The sequence below is a fragment of the Gossypium hirsutum genome, chromosome D08 (genome assembly GCF_007990345.1).
Source record: "Gossypium hirsutum isolate 1008001.06 chromosome D08, Gossypium_hirsutum_v2.1, whole genome shotgun sequence".
Taxonomy (NCBI): Eukaryota; Viridiplantae; Streptophyta; class Magnoliopsida; order Malvales; family Malvaceae; genus Gossypium; species Gossypium hirsutum.
This window is the reverse complement of record NC_053444.1, coordinates 58,026,104-58,046,197: the sequence shown is the minus strand read 5'-3', so window position 1 is coordinate 58,046,197 and position 20,094 is coordinate 58,026,104. Positions and strand designations below refer to the sequence as shown.

Here is a 20,094-nt window from a genome sequence, read left to right as displayed (position 1 = left end):
TGACTACAATGATGTATTTTCCACTGTTGTGAAGCATTCCTCCATTAGAATTTTGTTGGCCTTGGTAGCACAGTTGAATTTGGAGCTAGCTCAACTTGATGTTAAGACAGCTTTCTTGCATGGTGAGTTAGAAGAGGAGATCTATATAACTCAGCCCGAAGGATACACAGATGCTGGTGGTAGAAATTGGGTTTGTAAGCTGAACAAATCGCTATATGGATTGAAGCAATCCCCGAGGCAGTGGTACAAGCGATTTGATAGCTTTATGAGAAGGCAGAAGTACACAAGAAGCAAATATGACAATTGTGTATATTTGCAGAAGCTGCATGACGGATCTTTCATTTATCTACTCTTATATGTTGATGATATGTTAATCGCTTCGAAGAGCCAAAATGAGATAGATAAGCTGAAGGCTCAGTTGAATCAAGAGTTCGAGATGAAAGATCTAGGTGAGGCCAAGAAGATTCTCGGCATAGAGATAAGTAGAGATAGACCGAGAGGCAAGCTCTGTTTAAATCAGAAGCAATATCTGAAAAAGGTATTACAATGTTTTGGTGTAAATGAAAACACAAAACATGTAAGTACCCCACTTGCTTCTCATTTGAAACTTAGTGCTCAATTATCTCCGAAAACTGAAGAAGAAAGAGAATATATGGCGAAAGTCCCATATGCTAATGCAGTTGGGAGTTTGATGTATGCGATGGTGTGTACGAGGCCTGACATTTCACAAGCTGTTGGAGTTGTGAGCAGGTATATGCATGATCCTGGAAAAGAACATTGGCAAGCTGTGAAATGGATTCTACGGTATCTTCGAAAAACTGTAGATGTTGGTTTAATTTTTGAACAGGATGAAGCACTTGGTCAGTTTGTAGTTGGATATGTTGATTCCGACTTTGCTGGTGATTTAGATAAACGTCGTTCAACTACGGGGTATCTGTTTACTCTTGCGAAAGCCCCAGTGAGTTGGAAGTCTACCTTACAGTCTACAGTAGCTGTGTCTACTACAGAGGCAGAATATATGGCAGTTACAGAAGCTGTTAAGGAGGCTATTTGGCTTAATGGATTGTTGAAAGACTTAGGAGTTGTTCAAAGTCACATAAGTTTATATTGTGACAGTCAGAGCGCTATTCATTTAGCGAAAAATCAAGTCTATCATTCAAGAACCAAGCATATCGACGTAAGATATCACTTTGTGCGGGAAGTCTTTGAAAAAGGAAAAATTCTACTTCAGAAGATTCCGACAGCAGATAATCCCGCAGATATGATGACCAAGGTGGTAACAACAATCAAGTTTAATCATTGTTTGAACTTGATTAACATCCTGAGAATTTGAGCACCTTCAGGTGTATGGCGCTCGAGAGTGCATTTGTAGGCACTACAAAAGATAGCTTTATCGAATTTGGGGAGTTGAAGGAAGTGTGTGAAGATGTGATTATCCTAATCAAATCTTCAAGGTGGAGATTGTTAACATTAATGGGAGACAACATTAATGGCAAACAATACAAAGTGGTGCAAGTTTAGTACAACATTAATTGTGCTATTAAATTACTATAGAAGGGATATTCTGTCTAAGGAAAGACTTGGTATTTAAGAGATTCATGTGATCCACCTCTCTTCCCTGGGAATTGAACTTTGTGTGATTTTTTAGTACAATAATTTACACGCTTCCGACCCTATTGGAACAACAAACTTTGGAGTATAGATAGGAATTTTACCTTTTTTTTTCTAAAATTGTCACATACGTACACTTAAAAATGTTCATTATTATTATTTTTTGTTCATGGAAGACATATGATTTAAAAAAAAAATTAAACATATTGGAAGTTGGAACCAACATCCATCTCAATATACTAGGGTTGATGAGATTTCCTCTATTTATAGAATATAGAATGACATTTTAATATATTCTTAATTAAATCAGTATCTAGTTCATACAAATTCCCATATTCTTAAATAAAGAATGGTATATTAAAATACAAGAAAAGGAGTGAAAAGTTAAACAATATATGAATAAAGGTTTTTTCTTTTTTTAAATACCATTCAATTTTGGGAACCCTAACTATCAATCTCTCCAAATAAAGCTTGAACAGAAAAGCTTCATGCCAGCTTAACACTGTCTCCTCCAATTTTAATACTACAAGTAGGCCATGTCCTTCCCCCAAATCCAGTCTTTTTTCTTTTTTTAAATATCAATCCCAAAGGGTCGTTTACAACCAAGCAAATATTTTGGTTACTACAAATCATGGGTTTAGCTTATTTAATAAAGGAAGGGTTTTGCATGGATTTGTGGGGTTTAATGTTTTAATATTCTTCAAGTGGATTCATCTAATAATACTATGGATGGAAACCCATTTTCATCATTGGATGTTAATCACATGATTAGGTAAGTTGAAGCTAATAATAACCTTCCTATATACTAATGTTTATTTTAAATGATTAAATCATCATGTGCCATCATATTCCTTTGTCATTCCCAATTATATTGCAACTCCACCAACCAAACATGCTTCCCACATAAAATCCTCTAAACTATTCAGATTCTTCTTCTTTTTTTTTTTTAAAAAAAATCATTATAATAAGTAGTCAGTCCTGGTTGAACAAGGATAGACATGTCAATATACTTGATCCGTACATCTAACACATGCATTACAACTCGGAGTTTAACTGAAAAACCGACTAAAACAAGAAATATAATTTGATTAGCAGTTAAATCACATGGTGACCAGCTCATCCGGTCAGGTTGGACGACATGCAGGACCCACTGCAAACCAGAATTACTGAAAAGCAAAGCGGGAAGAAGCTGGCTTTACAGTTTTAAAGCTTAAACCACTTTCTAGTGGAGAGAAATTAGGGTTTTCACATGCACGTGTGAGGGAACACATGATCTACGGCCGGGATTCAATCTTTTTTGATCATCCAACGGGTGGGAGATGTTTGTAAGTATGGTCACCGAGGGAACCGGTATTGAAGGTGGGAGGAAACGGTACATACAGTTCAAATTAGTAGCAAGGCAAATACTGATTTGGGTTTGACCGTTGACTAGGATCCAGCAAATGCAAGGTAACTTTGTCCGAAAGTGCACGTGTGAGTAAACCAGATCCACGTGTCTTTGCTGTCCGTCGGTTGCATGAAAATTCGTGCGCCACGTAAAATCCCACATGAGTGGTAATAATTGAGACGCAACTTGCCCGAACCTAGGTTAATGCATAATTAGTTGCTAATGATTAATTATTTAAATGCTAAGAAAAATTGATAGTAACTCAATCGATTTAAGCATCTTAACGTTGAATCAGCATCTAACTTTTGCATATAAGTTAGGGTTAGTGATTATACATATTCTTTCAAAAGTATACCCAATCTTGTTCAATTATGTTATGAATGAAGCTTCTAAAAATGAAATTAATATATATATACCTTTAACTCTACAATCATTGTTAGTTAGAAAGATGCATCATTCTATGACTTTAAGTTCAATAATGCAAGCTGTTTCCAACTTAGAATTTCCCATTAATGTCATGAGAGTAAAACAGGAAAAATCAAATATATAGTTCTAGTTTTAACTCCTTAAATAAATAAAGTAGGAATTGCAATTTGCTTGTTGCTGTGCAAGTGGTCGCAGTTCACAAGCAATTTGGAGTTAAATAGAAAATGTAAGTACAAGAGAATGAGATCAATCTCTATTAAGGTTTTTGAACCTAATGATGGGCAGTTATATATAATAATGAGGAAGATTTCCAGATTCGTCTACAAATATTATTCAAACCCATTTGCACGAGGGACCAACTAAAATATATTAGGGTTTTATTTTTGAAAATATTTGAGGTTTGACCAGAGGATTCAACTTCATAAGCCTGGGCTAGCCTGTGGAATTTATTTTTATATATTACAACAGCAAAATCAATTTATAAGATATTCACAATCATGCGATGATGGGGTAATGAAATTAAACATGACAATGCATATAATCAATAGAAGCAGAAATTAGTTTTGTTTTTTTATCTCTAGCCACAACCAAATAATAGAACTATTTTTTTGTTGAATTTTAATTTTGTAACATTGAGATTCTATACTCTCTCTTTTTTTTTTATTTAAAAAATTTGGTTTAGTTTAATTTTATAGTTAAAGCTAAAAGGTAAAATAATTTTTTTAGTCCTTAATATTTACAATTTTTTTTTATCAATTTAGTTATCTGACTAATCAAACTGAAAATCAATTGTGATATGAGTAAAAAGGGTGACCCGCCTCCTCCCCCGCAAAAGAATGAGAGCCTTGCATTGTGATTGATATTAGATGTGGAGAGGGCATTGATGGCCTATCAAGTTGGTAACTAAAAGATGGAAAGTGTATTAGATTCTATTTGATAAGGACGTACTGTTTTATTTGGATATATAGTCGGCGAAGGTGAAAGTTTTTCAATATTGGATCTTCAGCAACCATCCAAATTAATAAAAACATGATTCGATATGTATAAAGAGTCTATCAAAAGAGTTGTGATAAAGTTGGGAGCTGAAATTCCAACCATATATTCACCAGCAACAAAGCATTGAACAATTAACGATGGCATTAAAGGGGACAATGGCAAGTCTAGTCTCAACTCAACTTGGGGGGGGGGGGCTTGTTCACGTGAGAATCACATGGGACAAATTGAAAGAAAAGGGTACCCCATCCATATCTGATTGCTGGATAATGATAATACCATTTATTAATGGTAATTTGGCCTAATTTAGATTTTATGGATATTTCACAAGTTTTTTAAATAATATCAAGTGATTGAATGGAGTGAAACTTAACTTCTTCCATAGTTTTATTACGTCCACTCCCAACCTAAATAACACTACTCTTGTATACATTTTTTAATGATATATAAATTATAGAAAAATTTTCTTTTATTGGTAAAGTAACAGAAAGCAAGAAATAAATTTTAAGTAGAAGAAATTGTATACAAGTGGCAAAGCCAGGTTGGTTGGCGGCCCGAATTTCTTAAAATAGGAAATTTTTTATTTAAATTTTTTCATATTTTAAAAGATTTTAAAGTAATAATGATAATAAAAACATACCATTTAATTTCGTTCCTACCAGACATCATTACTTGTGATTATAGGACGTATTGACTGAAATAAAAAAACAATTTCTTTGTGGAAGCCTTATAATGTGAAAAGACAAAAAGGAAAGGAAGAAAGAGGGACCAAATTCACGTGGAAGAAAGAGCCTCGTACCGGCAACTGGCGGGGGCAAATTAAAATGAAAGAAGGAGAAGATGACGTGGGGACACCTTCAATCATCACCCGACATCATGTCGGGCCCCTCTTTCAATTATTTTTTAATCACCCCACGTACTCTTTTCTTCTCATCCGTCTGATTCATTCACAACATCTGATGGAGGGTTTAGATTGTGTGATGTTGCGGCGCGTGATCTTTGGATTTTTTATTTTCTGTTCTTTTTGGGGGGGTTAATCCAAAAAGTTGAAAACCAATGCCAGTTTTTCCTTCAAACAATAGCGACCTTAGCCATTAGTTACATGCTTGTTTCTCCCAAACTCACCAATAATTCGTTGTTTTGCCAACAGGGAGCATATGGTTAAAACCATGTGTTGTCATTCTCAAAATTTCGGATTACATTCTTTTCTCTAAAACATTTTAATTGTGTTAAATTAATTATAAATTTTTAAAAAAAATAAAATTATAGTTTACTATTTATTGAGAGGGCGAAACCTCTGCCTCTCCTGGTGCGGCCCTGGATGTAAGGAAAAGAATGATATAGAAGGCACTCAATGAGTATAGTATGGGTAGGCAAGAATGTAGGAAGTGTGAGACAATAATTATGTAACATGCACATGCATAGAATAAGAGTGATAAGGGAGTTGAGTTTTTCTTTTAGAAATTAAGCAATGCCATTGATTGCAAAGACAAAATGAGTTGATTCGCTTAGGTCCCTACAACATGTAGGTTAATTTGTGAGCCAAAATGAAAAAGAATGTCAAAACAAATGATGACCCCCATCATACCATGGACTTTCTTTCCCATCACCGATCAAGCATAGGTTATAGATTAAATTAAACGGCGTCGGTAGACAACAATTAAAATTCTTAAGATTAATTATATTTTTAAAGAAAATAGTTCAACATTTTCTTTTTCCATCCTTAAAGGTGGAATCATCATGAATTTCATAAGTGGGTGTCTCTCTTAGGTAGCTTACATTTATATGGTTGGGAAAAGGTTGAAATGATTGATGTCTATATTTCTATATGCTTATGAAGTAGTATTTTAGAAAATTAAGCCCCTTCGACGGTCAATGATCAAGCTGAGGAGATTGATTGGACCAATCAATTGAATGACATATTTCTAACCAATGATTTACATCATTCTGCCTTTTCCATTTCATCCCACGATGCAACCACCGATGGCCTGTGATTCGTGGGACTGAACCGAAGACAAAATTATTTTTCTAACTCAAAAACATAATACACCATTGCTTTTAAATTACGAGGATTAACAAATTACTCTCAACTCACACCTTTGTAAAGTTGTTTCTTATTAGATCTATTGGCCTGAAAGCCATTACAAATACAAGCTACTGCGAAACAAATAATAAAAATAGGAGATATCAAAGTTTGTTTATGTAATTCGGTTTACTTATGTCTATAGAGTCTAGCTCAGATAGAAATATCTATTATTTTCAATACTTATAACAAGTGAACCTAAATCTAAAATACCTCGTGACAATTTCTTCACTTTTGTCTTCTAGAAGACTCATACTCTCACCACTAAATTTACTCTTGTAAACTTAGCATGTAAAACCACAACACAAGTTTTACAATCAAATGCACTCTCACAAATAATGTTCCTTACTTGAACAAATTAAGTGCTCTCAAATCTTTGTACAATAACCTATACAAGTCTCTCAATTATATAGTGTTTTTCAAGACTTGCTAACATAACGAAGATCTATATCAGTCCCTATAAAACAACAACTAACCAAGTTGCATACAATAGAAAAATAATAAACAAAGTAAACAAGGACTCTTGGCAACTAAGATATCAACGTTCTAATATCCTTGATCTAAGGGATTAGATAGGCAAGACCTGATCCGATTCTCCAAATATGTTTTCTCAAGTAATATGATATTCATTGATGGACTAGATACATTCCACAATGTCAACACAACCCAAAAGTTAAGTTTGATGAAGAGCCGAAATGACGCCATGAGGAGCCTATGAATGGAACGAACCAATTTAAGGTTGGGGACAAGGTATTGTTAGAGAAAACAGATCCACGAATTGCCACTTCAGAGCTTGATGCAAACGGATCAAACCCTTTTACAGTACTAAACGTCTTCCCATACGGTACAGTCGAGGTAACTCATTTTGAATTTGGCACATTTAAGGTAAATAGTACTCGACTTAAACCTTATTTTGATAATAGAATCGATAACGAGAAAGAAGATTTTTGGCTCCGCGAACCACCATGACCACGTGTGCATAAGGTAAGTCGAGCTTAGACTTTAAATAAGCACTTCTCGAGAGGCAACCCGAATGTTTAACTTTTTCTAATTCTTTTAATTCCATTGCATGCTAATTTAAAATCTTAAAAAAATATGTTTTTGACCCATACATCCTGGACACAGGGGCGTGTCCCACACCGTGTGCATAAAGGAGCAATTGGTAGTGAGTTGCATGGCCTGGCGACATGGCCATGTGACCCACATGGCTTGGACACATGGGCGTGTCATTGGCTGTGTGAGTCTTGGGACTTAATTTTTTAAAAATTCGAAGGTTACACGACCTAAATTGGTCCACACGGCCTAGGACACTTAAACCCTAGAGCTAATTCTTTTTAATTTTAAATCAAGTCAGAGAGTTACACGGCCAGGAGACACGGCCAAGCCACACGGGCGTCTAAGATCTCACATGGGCATGGAAGAAGAGAAGGAGATCACACACGGCTAAGCCACATTGGCATGTGGGATCTCACATGGGCGTGGGATAAGCGAAAGAAAATACACACGGCCTGGGCACACAGGCGTGTCTGAGGCTGTGTGAAGACTGGGCTTAATTTTTAATTGCACACAGGCTAAAAATACTCCACACGGTCGTGTGGCCCAAACCCTAAAATTTCATTCTCAATGTCTTTTTCTTTTTCCCAAACAAGCCACCCCTTTTTGCCCCCATCACCCACCTCTTCTCCCTTTTCCCTATAGTTAACCAACCCTGCCCCTACCCATGCACGAAACCGCCTCCCACGCATGACCCGTTGTCGTAACTCCGGCCACCGTCTTCCATCGATCTTCCCATTTTACCCTTTTCTTTATTTTATTTATTTGTTTATTATTTATTTATTTTATCTGTTTTATTTTTTTCTTATTTTTTATTTTTCTTATACTTAGATTTTAATTTAATTTTAATTTATTCATGCTATTTCTATTATTTTTAGTATTTTTTTACTATTTTTTTATTATTACCTTTAAGTTTATTGGTATATTTGAGTTTATTTCCTTTTATTTTATTATATTTTAATTTTATCTTTATCTTTATTTTTTTAGTTGCTTTATTTTTATTTTCTTAGACCTATTTCATTTATTATCTTTTGAACTATGTTTTATTTTTATTTTTATGGTTATTTTTAATTGAATTGTAACCTCTTAATCTTCTTCATTATTTGTGTTTATTTTCTTCTTAGTTTGCATAAAGTCCTGCACTTCACTTTCAATTTCCTACAATTCTGCTTTTCACCAGTCTGGCTATTTCATCCAATATTCAAGGCAATTTCAGTTTTCTCCCTATCTTATGATATTCTGCATACACTGTGATTATATATGTTTGTACATTAAGGACAATGTACATCTTAAGTGTGGGGAGGTTATTTATATGACTATTAGAAAATCTCTGAATTATTCTTGTGTTTAAGTAGTTTTCTCCTACTTCCATTAGAATGAATTTTGTCAATTTGGGATTTTTATTGATGTGTTTTGGATTAATTTGTAGATATTTGTGCATTGATTGATTTAAATTTTAAGACATTAGAGAATCAATCATGATAAGTTTATTTTCAGAATTAAAAATTTTAGGTTGTTTCCCTGAATTGAGGTATTATCTTGAAGTTTTAAATTTGCAGGTTTGACATCAAAAATCATGATTTTTTGTGAGATTTTGAGCCTTTAGAGCATACATTTTTTTACTCATTTTATTATTGGTTATAAGTGTGTCAATTTGATTTCTTATTCTAGAACTTGCTTCGATTATACATGTCGAGACCACACCTTTGATTTGATATACCGAGATGATAAAGACACTTAGGTTTCAACCCACTTATCTCATAAAAAGCCTACCTATATAAATAACCATTGGTGAACCCCATTGAACCTAACACACCATCTCTTGATTTACCTATTTATGTTAACCCATAACTCATTTTTTGTTCATTGAAAATTTTTCCCTTTTTATTGGCTCCCTTTTTGTCGAGATTTGATTTGGTTAGTTGTCTAACTATACTCTTTTGTTTGATTTGCTGAATTATTGCTGATTGTTCTAGAAACTATACTCTTTTGTTTGATTTGCTGAATTATTGCTGATTGTTCTAGAAAAAAAAGAGAAACAAAAAAATTTTAAAAAAATATTGATTATTATTTAGTTCTATGTTGATTGAGCTTGAACAGTTAAATTTATATTTTGAGAAGAAGCTCATTTTTATCTTGAATAATTCTTGATTTATGCTTGTTTTTAATTTAGCATTTGTTTAATTTTTCTAGTTTGGTAATTTATCAATTTGATCTCGATTATAACCAACTTTTCCGGCCTCTCTCCACACCCTTAACCTAAGCCCCATTACAGCTTTTTAAAAACCTTTTGATTTGTGTATTATATCATTTTATAGTGGTGGAGGTTCGATTTTCATGCAAGCCTATGGTAATGAATTTTCTTGTTTGACCATTGAATGCTTATTCTTGAACCTTAAACACTTTGAGTAATTTGAGTGAATCTTTAGTGAGGATGTCAATTCTTGTCGATTTTGAATTAAAGGTAATTACTTAGATAAGGAGAAATACCTATATTTTCGTGCTTTAAAATTTTTTGACTTGAATTGTTTGAGACTTTAGTGCCCTTTTAGTTGAATTGTCAATGTATGATTATTTGTAAATTATTTTGAAACATTATTGATGAGAATTATTAGTTGAAAAAGATTAATATTTTTAATGATAGTTGAGGATTTTACTTGAAGACAAGCAAACGCGTAAGTGTGAGGATATTTTATAAGCTATAAAAGTAATATATTTTAATCTCATTATTAATACGTTTTTAGACAATTAATTATGAAAATTAGTGAATTTGATGCTCCTAATCCTTTAAATTTCATGTTTCTATACTTAGGAGAGCATTTGAGAGCGAAAGGAGCGAAAAACGAGCTAAAATAGGACAAATAGAGCTGTTTTCAAGAGCCGCACGCCCATGTGCCAACCCATGTCGATTTTGCAGCCTACTTCCCAAATACGCAGAAAAACCTAATTTTTAGGGTTTATGAGCATTCTAAACTCTATAAATACCCATTAGAAGAAGACATAAGGGGAAAATCAGAGAAGATTGAAGAAAACACTCGAAGAACACCATCAGAATCAACTCGGAAGCGGATCTTCATCAAGATTGAAGATCTCAGTTTAATTTCTTTCAAAGTTTTATTAAGTTTTCTTATGTCTTATGGTTATTTTGACTTTGAAGTGTTTCTAGTCAGGATTATGAACTAAATTCCCTAGATACTTAAGGAGGATGAAACCTATGATGGATCCTCTTATTTGATTTCTATTTTTACGCGATAAATACTTGATTCTTGTTCTCAATTATGTATGCTTATTTCTTGTTTTAATATTTTTGGGATGTTAATTCATGTTTAATGTACTTATTTCAGTGGAGCAAAAGTCCCTATTTAAGAGTAAATCTAGCATAATTGAGTGGAGTTGCATGCAATCCTAGAAATAGGACGATATAAATCTACCGGATTAAAGTCAAATCTAATAGGGAATCCATAGATCGTGTTAATGCGACGATAGGGGGTTTAATTAGAAAGAGATTTCAATTAATCAACCTAGAGTCAGTTGTTCTTACTCTTGAACGAGATATTAACATAAAGTAGGGATTTCTACGGATCAAGACACAAGTGAATAAATCATTTAATTCAGATTCATAATAAAAGGTGAAGTCTAGGTGGATTCTTTCTTAGGTATTGTCTATCTCATTGGTTAATATTCGATTATTTCCTCAATTCATTCTCTGTTGCGTTCTTAGTTAAATTACTTTAGTAATTTTAGATTAAAACACATCACCCTAATTTGTCGGTTAGATAATAAGAAGACGGTAGTTACTAGTGCTTTTAGTCCTCGTGGATATGATATTCCCTACTCACCATAGCTATACTATTGCTTTATAAGTGTACTTGCCTTTCACTAATTAGCTAACAACTAACCTAATTAATACCTTTCGTCCTATAATGAGATTAACTGATTGACTTAATTTACTTATCTTTAGACCTGATAAATTAAACCGGGTTAGATTAAGTTAATGTCAAGCATACTATCATTTCGGTCTTATCTACCTAAGTGACTTCCTAGGGTCTTCAATTTTATGGTTCAATCCTCTTAACCTAATCCAACTATCTGGATGTGAAACCCTTAACCCAAGCTAATCAATCCCACTTCAGATCACCAACCTTCCTAGGGTTTAGTTCCGAGTCATTCTAGATGCAAACTCTCCTATCAAATTATTAAACATGCGAATGGATGCAAAGATAAAAAGAAGAGAGGAAAGATTGCTCAAAACATGAAGATCTTGATTTGTAACTTGGATCTTGAACCCTCAATTGATTGTTGATTTTAGTGAAAGCGAAAATAACAAAAACGTAATGTAGAAAAAAAATAAAACCGAACTGGTATTGAATTTGAAAATAAACGTTTACAATTGAAAAGAAATAAAAAATAAAACTAAACCTTAACTAAGAACAAAAATCTAAAGTTTAAATGTTGAACTAAACCCCTTTAATTAGGTTCTAAGATCTAATATTTATAATGTTTGAGTTAGATGACCCAACTAGATCAATTACAAGTTGTGTAACAGGTTAATTATGATTGTGCGGACGAAAATAATCGTGACATTCAAATGGGCCTCATTAGACTGGTGTCGCGACACCCTATAGATGGTGTTGCGACTTTGATGGTAGTCTACTCTCCCTTTGGACTCAAAGTTGGATGTCACGACTTTGGCTTGTGGATGTCGTGACACTGCCTCTAATAGCTCACCTCTTGGAGTTGTGTTTGAAATTCTACTAAATCTTGAAGCTTACTTCGTTGTTGCAACATTCCCTTTAAATGTTGTAACATCTAGGGCAGTCCACTGACTCATCAGCCAAAAATATTTTCTTGCATACTTAATGAACATGTTAGTTTCTCTTTAGGCTTGAATGGGCCTAGCAAGTCATAAAACAATACTAAAAGCTCATTTTGTTAAACTTAAATTTAAAACTAACTACTTCTAAAAACAAAACAAAATATATAAAATCACTTGAATATAAACTCATTAAGTGATGAAAAGAGCCTAATTTGCCACAACAAATTATGCCAGATCAAGTTTGAATAGGCAAAGAACTTAAGTAGCAAACAAACATTATTGGCTTGAATTGGGAATGCAACAGTAAAGATCAACCTTGATATGAAAGAGTATTTACAAAAGGCAGGATAATTGCAACTTCCCATTAAGGGCCAGTTCTTTATTGCTTTTGAAAAGTTGTGTGGAAAAGTGCTGTGGAAAAGTACTTTTGAGAAGTGCTTTTGAAAAGTTTAGTTTAAAATTTGAGTGTTTAGCATTGCTGTCAAAAAGTGCTTTTGAGAAATAAAATGTCAATTTTAGATATGTTATTATCAAGTAACAAATATGCATTTAAATAATATTTAAATTAGTTAATATTATTATATTTTAGTAAGAATATAAAAAAATTATTATAACTTGTTGTTAATATTTTAATATATGAAATATAAATTTTAAATATTTTTAAGCAATAAATATTAATTATTTATAAAAATTTAATTAGAATATATAAGCTATATTTTAAATATTTAAATATAACTATTAAATATTTGTAATTATTATTTTAAATTTTTTTATTTTTAATTAATGATTTTAACACATTTGTAATTAAGCACCAAGAAAAAAAAAGGAAAGTATTATGTTATTGGAGGGGTGAAAAAGTAATTAAGCACCAAAAGTGTTTTTGGGAGAGGAAAAGCTAAAATTTTTAGCTTGTTCTTTTTAAAAGTACTTTTGAAAAGCACTTTTGAAAAGCTAAAAATTTCAGTCTAAAGTAGCTTGTTCTGAGTGCTTTTGGAGTCAGAAGTGCTTTTTTTAAGCAATGAAGAACTGGCCCTAAGACAAGTTTCTCCTCGAGATATGGAGAGAGAAAATATCCCAAAATAATTTTTACCAAAAATAGATTGGAGCCAAAAAATAATATTAAAATCTCTCCAAAAAATTATCATATAATAATTGATAAATTTATCACAAAAAAAATCAATAAAATATCATAAATGAATGTTGTGCGGATGCCTTCCAAACCAAATAACACCAACAGAGCTGAACCTGTTGGAGCCGCACAAAATTAACATTTACGGTTTAAAAATGAAACGAATTATATACATATTTCATTTGTAGTTCAACTTTTAGTAAAATATTGGTAGAACTATAAAAAAGCTTTCATTTTATAATTAGATTAAACAACAAATGACATTTTTTAAACAGTAAATGTTAAATATGTTGGAATTTGACTTTATTTGTTTTTTTAATAGTATTGAAATTAAATTGATTAATTTAATGTTAAAGAAATTAATTTAATCAAATCTTTATAATAAAAGGATCTATCAAGTACATTTATTTATTTTTATTAGTATTGTGAGATAATCCAATTAAAAAATCACTCTAATATTTATTTGTTTAAATTTAGAGAAAAAAAAGTCTAGATATCGTTTTTAGGCATTATCGAATGATATTTTGGAATTAATAAACCCAGTGATTAGATCATTACAGGAGGAACATTTTGGTCAATCTATTATGAAATGGCAATCAAGTAATTTTCAAGTCAAGCGAGATGAAAAGGAGTTGGAGACAGTCTCAATAGTAACGGTTGCAGCTGAAAGGAGGAAATGGAGGCCCAAGTGACGCCGCGTGAAGCTGGCTACAGAGGTTAAAAATGGTTAGTTTGGGGGGGGGAGCGTAGAATGCATAAGCGATTGAGGGCGCGTGGAGGGGGAGGGAGGTTCAAATGATTGTGAGGAGCGAGTTGTCGGGGCGTGAAGGGACACAGTGACACGCACGACCGTGTGGGTAAATATTAAAATACATTGGAATAGGGGTCCACATGAGCACGTGTCCCCATGCAAGACATGTTGGTCCACGTGAGTTAAGAGAGGTTTTCTCTTCCACGCTTCTTTTTATTTCCATCATTTTCCTTCTCCCACCACGTGATCTCCACTCTCCCTTGTCTCCCTTCCTTTTTCACATGCCTTCTTACACTCTTTGATATTGACTTGCTAATATAACTCAGCTAATGTGCCAAAATGATGATTTGGAATACCTGCCAATTTTCAGTAATAAGACAACCTCCCCCTTCCATTTCCACTCCTGCCAACTACACTCCACCATCCCTTTAAAATCCAAGTCCTCTACTCTATCATTGTTAGTACAATGTTTGGAGAAATTGAATTGAACTAGATTGAAAATAAATATGATTTGATTGAATTTTTCTAATAAATTATTTGAATTGATGATTAAAATGATTTTGCTTTTTAAATTTTTAATTGAACCAATTAGATTGGCCACTGATTTGATTCTAAAAACATTGTTTATTAAATTAAAGCACTTCGTAAAACTATTATAGGAGGTTATGGAGGTTTGGGACTTGATTTTTTTTGTGGTGACAGAAAGTGATTTATATAAATGAGTTTAGCACGAACATTTGTTAAAAGTGCCATACTGCATGGGTGATTGGATGAGGATTGAAGTTATTCTTGTAAATGATAGAAAATTTTACGAGGCTTGAGTAGGAAAATACATAAGTGATTGGCATAATAAGGTTATGAAGCGAGATACTTAGATATAATGGTAACAAGTTAAAATTGTAGAATCAAGGACATATCCACCACCTGATTTATTAATAGGAAGATGTGTGGAAAATACATTGGACATCTTGAAATTTAGAAATTCCCATCTTTGCACAAAAACAAACAATTTTCGAAATGCACCATAAAACATCTCTATTTCAACTCCCTAATGATCCATGGAGAGAATATGCCAAAATCAATAATTGATATCACGAAGCCCATTTTATATGACAGTCACCAACAAAGATTAAGGACCACCATCCCACGCGCGTCACCATCACGCAAGCGAGCGTGACACATACGCAGCACGATGCGCGTCAAACAAGAAAGAGTTTTTGTTTTAATACAAAAGGTTGAGAAAGCGACACCATTGTCTTCCATCTCTCGTGGTAGATGTTAGATTTTTTTTTTTTGTTTTTGGGGGAATGCGGGGCCCTACTTTGATAAAATTTGTAAAAAATGAATCAAATTGATCTGTCTGGCTCCAATCATCACCGTCCACTCATGATTTGATGGTTGTCAAAAACAGCATCAGAGGGGGTGATTGATGAAGATGGAAGGTGGGATCAGGGCCGTTGGTTGAGAGGGGTGTTCAGGGGGGAGATATGGCCCACAGGGATGATATCATAATATTTGCTGGTCTGGTCTTTTTGGTTGGGATTCGGAAACACAAATAATTAGACTAAAATCTGCTTGCATTTAAATTTTTTTAGTTGGTTGGTTTGTTTGGTGCTGCCAAAACATTTCGCCATTAAAATTTTCTTTTCCCATTTACAAAACTTTATCCATTTTTATTTTTACATAAATTAGTCCTTAGATATTAAATTAGAAAATAAAAAAAAGTAATTTATTTTACTATTAAAAATTAACCTGAGTAATTAAAAAGTGTCATCTGTATCTTATGCTAACGGGTTAACAAGAAAATTGAAAAATTTTTTAACAAAATGACCAATTTAATTTTAATGTAAAATTCTAATTTATCTTTTTTTTTAATAGATGAGATAAAATACAATTTATCTCTTAATACATGAACCTTCATTGAATCCCTCTACTTTATAAAGAAAGCTGAGAAGCTTAGTAGTTTATACACTTGGAATTAACAAAAATCAAAATTAATTTAGCGTAAACATTTGTAAAATATAAAGATGGAATCTATAATGAGATTTTTGTATTGAATTAAAAGGAGATTACTACATTTATAAGACTCAAAAGTAGTGAATCATGCCTTTATTAATGCATTTATTGGTCAAGATTTTAATTGGCCACCAAAGCGTGGTAAATGCCACCCCCGTTAGAAACGAAATGGAAAGTTAATTAGGTAAGAAGATAATTAATTAACAAGTCAAAGATTAGACAATATATAAAAGCAAACATTAAGAATGATGATTCTCATAAAATCTCATTTACTTATTAATGAGATAATACATAAATGCATAACGTTTATATAATAAAGAGCATTTAGTAAGGTAAATGGTTAAAAAAGGTTAAAAGTGAGACAAAGGAGCATAGGGGGAAGGGGTAGGTATTATTTTGGGGAGCAAATTGCCATGATTCAGATAATTGGCCTCCTGAATGACAGCAAGTCATCATCGAACTTTCACTTGCACTCCATTCTTTTCCTTTCTATATAATACCCCCCTTTCTCACATCCCCAACCCATCATCACCTCTCCCCCCTCACCTCTCTCTCTCTCTCTCTCCCTTAACAAAGCCCAAGTCTTTTCCTCTCCTTTTTCTCTCTCTGTTTCTCACCCTTTTTCATACAGGGAAAAGAAGAACGAAGCTTTGTTTGGCACAAGAGAAAATAATATAAAATGATGGTGGGAAAAGAAGATCTGGGTTTGAGTCTTAGTTTGGGTTTTCCTCAGAATCACCACTCCTTGCAGCTGAATCTAAGGCCTTCTTTGCTTCCTTCCTCCGTTGATTCTTGCTCTTCGGTCCCTTCTGGGTTTACAGCCTTTCACAAATCGTCGTGGAACGATGTTTCTGCTCCTTCAGGTTTGTTTCTTAACTCTCTTCTTTTTTCCCCCCTTTGGTTTCCCGAGAACCAAATAAACCTTAAAGAAATCAATTTCTTTTCGTCCTTCAATGCTCTACTGTCACCCAACCAAAATTTTTTCCTCATGCTTGAAGTAGCTTTTTTGACAATCGTTTTCTCATGTTCACATGCAGACCCCCACCCTAAAATCTGCTACTTTTCTCTAGATCTAAGCCTGAAAATTCTTTTTCTTTTCTTCAACAATCAGATAAAGTTTCCATTTTTTATCTGAAAAAGTACGGTATTTGCATGCAGATCCTAACGCAGAATCTTTCCGAGGCGAGACTAGATCATTTCTTAGAGGAATCGACGTGAACAGATTGCCATCTACGGTCGACTGCGAAGAAGAAGCTGGAGTTTCATCTCCGAACAGCACGATATCGAGTGTGAGTGGGAAAAGGAGCGAAAGGGAAGGCACTAATGGAGATGAGCTTGATATTGAAAGAGCTTGTTCTCGTGGCATCAGTGACGAGGAAGATGGTGACGCTTCGAGAAAAAAACTTAGACTTTCGAAGGATCAGTCTGCTATTCTTGAAGAAAGCTTTAAAGAACACAACACTCTGAACCCAGTAAGTAATTCCAACACAAGCTTTGATGTTATATTATAACTGTTTTCTTAGTAACCAAACAGAACATATTTGGAGTGGTTTTTATGGTAAATAAGCTAATAAAACGATGGCTGTTTTGTATCTTTACAGAAACAAAAGATGGCTTTGGCTAAGCAGCTGGGATTGCGACCCAGACAAGTTGAAGTTTGGTTCCAAAACAGAAGGGCGAGGTAGAACTATTTGCCTTGTTAGTAAATTTACTGTTATGTCCTTCTGGTGTAACCTTATTTACTAAATACTGGACTTCTTAAAATTCTTTTTGCAGGACCAAGCTGAAGCAAACTGAGGTTGACTGTGAGTTCCTAAAGAGATGCTGTGAGAATCTGACGGAGGAAAACAGGCGGTTGCAGAAGGAAGTTCAGGAGCTGAGAGCACTGAAACTTTCCCCGCAGTTCTACATGCAAATGACCCCACCTACCACCCTCACCATGTGCCCATCGTGTGAGAGAGTGGGTGCATCATCCACCGTTGATCCAAGATCCCATCATCAGCTACCCCAAACCCACCACAGGGCCATCCCCATCAACCCTTGGGCTCCGGCTGCTGCCCCAATCCCTCATGGACCGTTCGATGCTCTTCGGCCTCAATCGTAATTATTCAACCGATGCTCAAGGTCGTTTTTGTCAAATGAAAAAAAAAAGCATCACAAATTGAGTACGGAGAATATCTAGTGTTGTTTAGAGCATCGTACCAATCCCATGTTCTAAGATATGGTGGTTAGAATGTGATTTTGGTGGGACATCATGTTTTGTATTATTGGGCCCACCTAAATCTAATCCCTGTTTAATGTTGACATATTCAATTAGTTTATTTTTTTTAATGTTAATCAATGATGCCTAATTAAATTACCTCTTCCTCGGTATGTTTAATTTTTAAATTTGACTGAACTTGAAAGCTAATCTTGTGTTCCAAATTCCAATTCAAGTTACAAGGTGCCTTAAAAAACAAATAAAAGGGGAGAATTTGGGCCAAGCTGTGAGTCTTTCTTTTGAAGATGGAAACTTCAAGGATATGGGCGGTGATGAAGTCTCGAATATGGCGGTGGATCAGGTTCTGGATTTGAATGTGTCGTGGAGGGACAAGGTATTAGGGATAGGTTCTGGTTATTCAGAGAAGGAACTTGGCGTGATGGGTTCAGAGGACAAAGATCTAGATTTTCTTGAGGGAGATGTTATGAAATCTACTCTCAATGGGATGCTGTCGATTAATTTTTCAAATCGTATCAAACAAATTTTGGTTAAGGAAATGGAGTTGACTTTGGTAATCAAACTGTTGGGTCGAAATATTGGATATGTTGTTCTATATAACAGGATTAGTATCTTGTGGAAACCCATTTCATATTATGGACATTGGAAATGATTACTTTTTCGTGAAATTCCAGTCCAGTGAGGATTTTGACAGAGTCTTAACCTAGGGATCGTGAATTATATTTGGTCAATATTTGACCGTTCAACCATAGATGGTGGATTTTAATCTGATCCAAACATTATTTAGTATTGTTTTGACTTGGATTAGACTATTGGGTCTCCCAGGACATCTGTACAATAGGAAAATCCTAGGTGAAATTGGGGGTCTGGTTGGTAGGGTAGCAAAACTGAATCTAAACACAATCAACAGAACAAGAGGTAGGTTTGCTTGAATGTTCGTTTATGTCAATTTAGATAAACCTCTAGTGTCTCAGATTTAAATCAATAGGGAAACTCAAAAGTGTTTTACGAATCCTTACCCACGATCTGCTTTACATGTGCGAGATATGGGCATGCCAAAGAGGTTTGTACTAAGACGGTTGAGAATTGATTTCACAGGGAAGAGAGGGGATCATCGAAGATCCCTTTAGGCGCCGGAGCCACCACAATGGAAGTTTCCGAAGAAGAAGTGTTCGGGCCCTGGATGCAAGTGGAGAGGAAAAATAGGCGTAACAATAGGGATAGACAAAATTAGAAGGCAAAAAATCCGGGCAAGGCAAGTTCGGTGTCAATATTTTCGGTACTAAATGATTTAATTGATGGCGAGGGCGGCAAGAAAGATCTTAGGTTTGATTTATCGACTAATAAAGGGGAAAATTCTAGGTTATCTTTGGAGCAGAATCGAGAAAGAAAGTTTAAAGATAAGGAAGGGGCAAATGTTTTAATTAATAGGAGAACTGGAAAGGAAGTGGGCTTTGGGCTTGATGGACCAATGATCGAGTCCAATATGACTAGAAGTGGATCAAATGCATTGGACCGTGAGAAAAGTAATAAATGGGTAGGGGAAAAGGCAGTAATTCCAGCTAGGCTGAATGAATAAGAGGTGGCCAATAAAATGGAACTATTGAATCA

At 34.2% G+C, this 20,094-nt stretch overlaps 1 protein-coding gene across 1 annotated transcript; it reads left to right on the top strand.

Moving 5' to 3' along the window:
* The first annotated feature begins 16,690 nt into the window (after nt 1–16,690).
* LOC121219888 (homeobox-leucine zipper protein HAT4) lies at nt 16,691–18,624 on the top strand. The gene is made up of 4 exons (XM_041098564.1): nt 16,691–17,128; nt 17,424–17,737; nt 17,867–17,946; nt 18,042–18,624. Exons 1-4 carry the CDS (start codon nt 16,945–16,947, stop codon nt 18,367–18,369), a joined length of 906 nt encoding a protein of 301 aa, XP_040954498.1. The 5' UTR covers nt 16,691–16,944; the 3' UTR covers nt 18,370–18,624.
* The last annotated feature ends 1,470 nt before the right edge of the window (nt 18,625–20,094 follow it).